This window comes from Pagrus major, chromosome 1 (genome assembly GCF_040436345.1).
Source record: "Pagrus major chromosome 1, Pma_NU_1.0".
Classification (NCBI taxonomy): Eukaryota; Metazoa; Chordata; class Actinopteri; order Spariformes; family Sparidae; genus Pagrus; species Pagrus major.
The window spans coordinates 7,512,547-7,521,224 of NC_133215.1; the positions used below are offsets into that span (position 1 = coordinate 7,512,547).

Consider the following 8,678-nt stretch of genomic DNA (forward strand, 5'->3'; position numbering starts at 1 on the left):
GGCTTCCTTGTGTTTGGCTTTACTATTGAGTGTTTATTCTGTAATACCGTCTCTCTGAGTTTCCTGTTTTTGCTGGATTGTCAAAGCACTTTGTAAACTCTGTTATATTAAGTTTATTATTTCTCTTCTGATTACAATTTCTTTTCCCAAAACTACATAGTGCTCCTTTGAGTGGCAACATACAACAAAACAGATAAAGATATACATGATATCAGCAGTCTCAACAAACATAATTAGACAGGGATAAGCAGAAACTTTGAATACAGAATTATCAGTTTAATGGCATAAAACAGCCCATTGAAAAATATCTGTAACCAAGATAAGCATTTTAAGCTTTCATTCATTCATAAAGCTTGACGCTATACGCACTTTTTGCTAGTCAACGTTAGCTAAAGTTAGTTACATTTACACCAGCTAACTAAAGTTAACTGTGCACCGAGGACGTTTCACTCGTCGCAGTTTAACAACCCGTTCACATTACTGCTCCACGAGAGGATTAGAAAGCAGGTGGTGATGTTTCTAAAGTTAAATAAGTACTTTTAAAACAACGAGCTAGCTAACAACACGAGTAGACAAACAAACTTCTGTGACTCTTACCTGTCTGTGAACGAGTTGTCAAGGCAACCACGGCGACGGCTCGTTGCCACGGTAACGCACCGTTAGTTGTGGAGCTGGCCGGTGAAGGTCAAGTATGTCAATAACTTTTAGCCTTAAAAGTTTTTATTTAACCCGGTATGTCGTGTCAAGACTGCACGAAACAACAGAAAACACTGACAAGAAATCACAGCGAGTCAGTCAGGTGTTACACCGTATTTGGTGACCCAGCAGATCCGTGTTGGAGGAGGTGAGGCCTACTCTTACAGCTATAAACATCAACAACACAGTGTAAAGTACTACTGCTTTTTAAAATCTTACATTAAAACTTTATAATAACCATTAACAATAGCAGTAACTTTATATTTAATGTGTTTTTATCTTTATTTTTAGAGGGACCATGTACAATAATAAACATAAATGATGCCATTTGATGCATTGTACCAGAGTTAGCTTAGAGCTAATTTACATGTGCAGTCATAATTAAAACTTCACATAAAAAAAATTAACTAAAGCAAACATAACAGAGTAACACAGATCAGTACATCACAAGCACACAATACAAACACACACACACACACACACACATAAACATATGTTATTCAAGTTAAACGCAGTGATATAAGACCAGGAGTGTCTTTCAAACTTTAGTTAATAGCTATTTCACTGTTAACATACAATGAAATGCTTTATACAACATTTATTTAGCAGTTGTAAAGTAAGTACACAGTATTGATTAACCCTTTTCAATGTGCTCTAAACAACAACAACAATTAAGCAATAAACAACGGCTTAATAAATGTTTTTAAAGCAATTCATTGTTTGTTCACAGTGAACTAACTATTATTAACTTGGTTACCAACTAAGTTTTTTTTTAAAGTCGGCCTAAATAAGTAATAAATACGAGCTGTGGTTGATATTTTATAGCTGCTTATGCATTGACTTATCAATATAAATCATTTGCTTTTGTAATTTACTTATATATATATCAGTTACAGACCAATTTTCTGCTATATTGGTACTTTCATTCTATTATTTTCAGTAAATTTGCTTGATTAAAGTTTTAAATGCAGGATTTTTACATGTAATTAAGTATTTTTATGACGTGGCATTAATACTTTTAAAGGATCTTCTTCCAAACACAAATTGCTGGGTCACCAGCTGCACTGTAACACCTGTAACTCTAATATTAAATTTCTCAAGCACATCTCTACAACTATGCAGAGGTGAAAGTGTAGCATCAATATGTGAGCTGCCTCACCAACTGAAAGAGTTCATGGCTTAGTGTTGATGATTTTTAGATGAACACATCATCCTCCGGCATGAAACTCAATGCAATAACATCTGAACATTTATATTTTAGGCTGACTCTTCAGCCTAGTAGACCTTCATGTTGATCAACATCAAAGAGGGTTCAGTACGAAGCCAAACTCGAGCCATGACTCTCCCGCTGTGTGCCGAGCAGCAGGTAACAACTTCGTTAACTCTTCCCTAACCTGCATTATAAAGAGTATGACTTCTGAGTCTGACCTCTTACAAAACACTGTACTCAGTATAAACCTACTCATCAGGAAGTCCAGTATGACCAGATCGATGAAGTCCACCAGTCTTGTGCCTTTGTCATACGGCGGGGTCTTTTTCACTGTCGAGCAGTAGTCTGGTTCTGACTCCCACCTGAAACAGACAGACAGCATTCACTCTTTACATTACCACCTGTGGTCTATATCACAGGTAGACTCTTAGACCCGTTTTAGAGGATTGTAATCCCTGGTAACACCACTGTAGCTGTTGTTCTGGTCTTGCGTAGAGACATTTGCTGAGCTGAATATGTTGAATCCCTTTATCTCATCCAGCATACTGATTCCTCTATAACTAAAGACCCACTAACTTTGCCAGTTTGCTGCGGCTGTAGGAGCGTCTCCAGGGGGATCTCCAGGACCTGCGGGACGCCAGGGAGAGATCGGGCAGCATGACGGCCAGGGAGGCCTCCAGCTTCCTGGGGCGACCACAGACAGCGTGCTCTGTCGAACAGTAGTAGGAGCACTGGCCGTAGAAACAAACGTTACCCACTAGGAGGAGCCAGAGGAGCACAGAGCAGGAGAGGAGGAAATGAAAATGACAAAAGAAAACATTTGGATGAAAGAGTTTGTGGGTGGTTGTGACCAGAGAGAATTAGAAGAAAGGAAGCACAAATCAAAGAGATTCAGCATCAGTTGACAAACAGGGGCATTTTGAGCAGGCTAAAAGAATAATGGAGGCTTGTGTGAGCGGTACCAGGGGAAGTGAAAAAGGTTCGAGCCACCTTGCGGTCTATAGTGACATCTTTGATCTCCTCGACCACGTCCACCAGCCTCCCCACCGCCGGCGGGATTCTCCTGTAGCCCAAAATCCTGCAGGGAGAGTTGGGGGGAAAAGGAGGAAATGAGGACAAGAAGACAAACACAAAAGAAAATGGGAAGGGAGTAGAGAAGAAAATACGATTCAGTGTTACGTAACGTGTTTTCATTTTGTGGCCATTTCATCCAGCATTACACTCACTGTGCAAACTCTAGCAGTGTTGTACTTGTAGAAAAAAACTGGACTTGGTACCTGTCCAAGTGAAAAGCTGAGATTTCTGCATTGTGCCTCTCAAAGTCAGAGAAGTAGTAGAGGTTGTAGTTGGTTTCCTCATCTCTCTCCTGCCTGTCAGAGAGAAAGAAAGTCAAACTATAGCACATAATGTGTTCGTTAAATTCATATAAGCCCCTTTTATTTGCTCACTTGCTTTGAACAAGCACACACGGGCTGTGGACGTTTCTGTTCTCAATAAAATCCAACACTAACTGGACATAAGGAAATATTTGACACAATCCTTTCTAATATTTACTCACTCACGACATTTCTCAGTTGTGTGAAGGATTAAAAATGTCTTTCTATGCATCCACAGTTTCCCCTCGTGATTTACTGAATCGATTCACTCTTTCTTGGATTTTATAAGCAGTGTGATGGATTTGCCACCTGCGACTCACTTCATGGGTTTGAACATGGCTTGTCCATAGTTGGGAAATGACATCACCAGCTTCAGTTGCGTCCCCCCAGACTTCTGCACTGAAAAACAATGCAGACAATGTTTCCATAGCAACAAAGCACACAGTTTGCACACACACACACACACATGCAACACACCATGCTGTGACCAAACACGCTGGCCTTTAATGGGGCACACATGCAGAACAAAATATAACAATAGACAATATGTGCGTCATCGCGATATAACACAGTTCACTCACACCACTGTGTCATCTCTCTCTCACACACACACACACACACACACACACGGTTTTTGCTCCGTTTGATGGGACATTACTTGCATTCATTCACGTGTCACTCAGCCTTCACTCTGTAACATGGAGTGAACAATGAGTCAGAAGGACTGATTATTATATTTTCTACCACATATATAGATAATTATTTTTTCAACTGGGTAAATGTATCTCTATTTTTATTCCATATCTTCAGTTATTTAGACAAAGCACACGTTCTTGTGCTCATTCTCACCGTCCTTGATCTGTGTTGATTACAGTCACTGTCACGCTGGGCTGTAATAGTCACAGACATAGTCTTTTCTGTAAGCCTGCTTTGAAGTTTTAATATCAAAAAGAATTAATCAAAGCGATGAACCAAATTTGCATAGGCACAAACACGGTGAAAAAATTAACTGTTTGTTCCGCTGTTTTGTTACTGGAAGTGGAATTGGAAAAATTATTAGAACGTGAGGCCTTGTGCTTTCAAATTACGTGCAGTTTATCAAGGTTGAGTGAAGATTCGAGCACAAAAAGCTGCTTCCTGCCGATATTTATGCCACTGCTCGTCGGGGCAAGGCTGTGTCACCTTTGGGAGATGAAATAACGCTTTTGCTTGGGAAATCAAAAGTTAAATTCAGAAACAATAAGACACATCCTTGCTCAATTTACGTCAGCATTACTAGTATGACAAGAGGCTAATGACAGTACACTTATCTGGTCTGATAATGTGGTTTTCTTGTTGTTAGAAAAGAGGCCAAGACTCCACCTTCAGCTGATGTCTTTGTTCGGTACTATTTTTTACTAGATGGGTGCGCTCAAACTGATGAGTACTGAATACTCGTGTAATAATGTAGTAACAACTACTGAGTAGTCGTGGGTCTGAACGTCAGCAGGTTGACAGGCGTCGTATGAGTGCTGATATAATTTTTCTAACCCTATCTCTATTTACGCCCTTTTTGAGCCATTACCTTCACAGTAGCTGCTCAGCTTAAAGTGTCAGAAGTGGGTGCATAAGCTTGCCTGTACTGTTAGAGTGTAAATAAAAAAAAATCTTTTCAAATTGATTTAGGATCTCGGGGCTTCCGGACACTTTAGTTCGAGCTGTGTGGAGTTTTAAAACAAGTTATATTTCAGTTGTTGCTGAATGCCATTCTGCTGTGAAGCTCCAGAGATGTTTTGTGGACTTGGAAACTTCCCCCAAGTTTGAGGGTGAGTAGATGTTGACCAAACTTTCATTTTTGGTTGAACTTATCCTTTGAAAATGAAGAATAGCATTAAAAATGCACAAGCTAGCCAGATCAAGAGCTTTTTATGACAGGAGGCAGTCATGTGTTCATACCACCTTTGTCCACGAGAGCCGACAGGATCAACAAAAGAGGACATTTCCTTGTCACAGCTTTAATTAAACCAGACCAAATACACAAACACACTGACAGTGAAAAAAGTTAGTGTGGAGAACCGTGGCTGATTGACTGGCTGAGATGTTTGCTCCCTGGCCAGTGATTCATACAGTATATTCATATCCACCCTCTTGCTGAGCCCCCAAGGCCCTTCAAAGGTTCACAGTTGCTTTCATTTCAAGAGAAGTAAGAAGTAAATCTACATTTGAAAGTCTAACCCTAAACCTCAGGTGTCACGCAATCTTAACAACCCTTCCCTTCATCTGCCCTCCCTCTCCCTCTCCCTCTCTCACCTTTTCCACTACAGGTTTCGCCTTGGAGGCAAAATTAGTCTCGGTTCTGATAGATCTACTGCCTTTCACGACATCTTGTTTTTGTGCCGACTGCAGTCCTCCAAAAGTCTCTCGCTTATTATATCAAGAAGTAAATTGAGTCACCCTCGAAGCTGACTCAGATCCTCCTGTCCACTACTTGAAAAAACATCTCTCTTTTGATCGTCTGACACCTCCTCTGTCAAGCATGATCAGTGTGTTGTTGATTTAAGTGTCTGAGAGAGAAACTTTGCACAGGCACATGTCACCCCGGCTCAGAAATGTTGTGTCACACCTGCACTGACGATGCGTTGCGTGGCGAGCTGCTTGGTCAGCGGCTCCATGTTGGGGTCATGACGGGGGTACAGCTGCCAGCGGGAGATGCCCAGGTGGAAGCGCAGCCATGGAGGATGACTGTTACTGCTGCTGTTCCACCGGACAGCCTCGTAGCCGTCCTGGCTAGCACTCACCCTGCAGAGAGACGGAGGCGAGGGAGTGACCAGGTGGGCGAGTGTGTCAGCGTTATGTTCTTCTCTCTGATTTTAATTGTGAGACAGAGACTGGCACCAGACATGCCTTGGCTAAACAAAGAGTTGATGATTTGTTCAGCAGCATCATTAATAAATTTACATAAAACACAGGGAAAAAAAGAATCAGAGACAATTTTGACAATGGTTGAGTCATGTTTTAGGGAAAATTGCTTTCTAAATGTGAAACGTGCTGCATCTCTTTGGGTTTTGGACTGCTGGTCATTTGAAAATGCCATCTTAGGTTCTTGATCGCGATATTTTTACTGTGCTCAAACTTTTACAGATAGGACAATAATCAATAACTTAAAATAAACAAATTAATCTGTTAAAAAGTTAGTTAGTTTCAGCTTTAAATGCACAGTATGTCATTTCTGCCCTGAGGAGTCTCTCTGTAAAAACAAAAGATACAAGTAGCTTGGGATCATGGGATTTATTGTCTTCATTGTTAAACAACCACTATTGATGAAATTCTATCTTTGTGACTCAGACAGAAATGTAAAAAAGGACGAGGTACTTTTAAAAGTTTTATTCACGTTATGTTTAGTCGCTCACGAACCACCTGATGTTTTTCCAGAAGTTTTAGCGACAGGCGACCAAATGAAACACACCGTTACCTTGAGTAAACTCACCGATTTCTCTGGGTTTGAACATTGTTGGAAACATTCCAGACCATGTGAGTACAAAGATCAAGGCTAATGCAGAAATGGGTGGGAAGGCCACCGGAAAGATGCCACAGAATATTACGAAGCATACCGAGGAGGCCGCTCATATTTCTAGTGTCTGCAAATGCTGCGTGGAAATACATTAACCGACAACGTACAGAAGCTCCAAGCATACCTGCAGAGACCTATAGTAACAGCACTGTGACAAATATAAACACGACTTGACAACAGGGGATCATGTCTGCTCCCTGCAGTCTGACCCATCTGCTGAAAATCTTGCATGTACTGTACATTTCAGAGGAAAATGCTGAGAAACTGAGTGTAATATTAGCAGGGTTCTACATACAGTTGTCCATGAAGTGTTTTCGCTGTTGGCTTTTGCTTGCTTTAGATTCATATTGAGTGGATATGTTGTGCCTGGGTAGCGAGGTGTCGAATATAATAACCCTTGCAGGCATTCTGTTTTATGTGACTTGACTACAGCAACTGAGAGAAACTGAAATGGTGAAAGACGTTAGATGAAGCAAATACAAACCTTGTTTGCTCAAGGTAAAGGGGTTATGGGAAGATTTTTTTTTTTTTTTAAAGGAGAAATCTCACACACACAAAGAGTCTATTGCACATTAACTGTATTATACACTGACCACATCTGGGAGCTCCTCTCGCTCGCCTTGATCTTCGGTTTCACTCTCAATAGCCAGTCTTCCTCAGGGATAGGAGGGCTGGGCATATTGTAAAGAGGATGGTCAAACAATGCCTCCAGCTTCGACAGCCCAGACTCCACAGATTCTGCTCGGTCGGTGCCATAGCGACGCACATCACCCGGCATGTTCATTGAGGCATTTTCACCCTCTGTCGCTGATGAGAACCCATCAGAAAGTGTCCGCACGTGGCCTTTGGCATCCTTATTGGCATCCTTATTGGAAGAATCTCTATGTGTGGCATCAGTTGGACCACTCAGCCCCACAGAGGTGTAGTTGGCACGTGCCAGGTCTCGCAGGATGTGTGTCCTCGGTGACAGCAGGGGGTCACAGGGCTGGTGGTAAATGGGAAGAGAGACAAGCGCCAGCAGGAGGTAGAGGAAAACGGTGATGAAGGCCAAGGACAGACAGATTGTCCTGGAGCGACTGCGCATACGCCACATCATCCTACTGAGAGGAGCTGAGAGAGGGTTAGGAGAGGTGAACACATGGAGGGAAGAAGAGAGGAAGAAAATTCGGTGCAAAAGATGCTCGGAGAATATGAGGAAAAGCCATATGGTGTAGAGCGTTAAAAACTAATTAAAGTCAGAGCATCACGCAGTCTGTATATGATAAAAGGCTTTTTAAAAAGTCCATATCAGCCTACTTTTACTTTCTGACCTTCCTGAAGTCAGTTTACATAAAGAGAAAAACAAAACTCAACTTACACATAGTTTCCTTCCTTTAAAAATCCCTCTTGTCAGCTCACTGCTGTCGCTGGTCCTCAGTGGAATCAGACGGGACTCTATCCAGTATCAAGGCGGCTTTACTCGGGTTGTTTGCACTTTTCTGTGCTCCTGCGACCAGACTCAGAGGTTGGTGCCAGGTTAAAGTGATCTGGATGTGGATCAATGTGTTTACTCTCTCTCTCTCTCTCTTTTTTTAGTCGGTCAGACTTGTTCTGCCAGTTTATTTGTCTTGTCTGTCCTTTTGTCATTGCGTTCATCAGTTAGACCTTTGAAAAATTCTACTTCAGGGTGTCACTTCCACCTCTTCATTTCCACAGCACGGATTGATCTTATTATACAAAGTCTCGGAAAGTTACTTCACAAAAGAGTGTAACTTTTTTTTTTTTTTTTAAAACCACTATATGTGAACGTGCCTTTAATGCTTAACAGGCAGTGTTGGAAGGGCAAACCTCCTGATCATTCATGACA

The 8,678-nt window shown here is 41.5% G+C and overlaps 1 protein-coding gene across 1 annotated transcript in view; it reads right to left on the reverse strand.

The window, feature by feature from the left end:
* LOC141004718 (extracellular serine/threonine protein kinase FAM20C-like) overlaps positions 1-7,928 on the reverse strand; it is a 33,788-nt gene extending 25,860 nt beyond the window's left edge. The window contains exons 1-8 of the mRNA XM_073476381.1: positions 7,670-7,928; positions 7,426-7,582; positions 5,885-6,060; positions 3,603-3,681; positions 3,184-3,276; positions 2,869-2,984; positions 2,483-2,663; positions 2,159-2,268 (exon numbers count right to left, since the gene is read on the reverse strand). Coding sequence (XP_073332482.1) covers positions 2,159-2,268; positions 2,483-2,663; positions 2,869-2,984; positions 3,184-3,276; positions 3,603-3,681; positions 5,885-6,060; positions 7,426-7,582; positions 7,670-7,928 — 1,171 coding nt within the window. The remainder of the gene's footprint in view (positions 1-2,158; positions 2,269-2,482; positions 2,664-2,868; positions 2,985-3,183; positions 3,277-3,602; positions 3,682-5,884; positions 6,061-7,425; positions 7,583-7,669) is intronic.
* Positions 7,929-8,678: the final 750 nt, after the last annotated feature.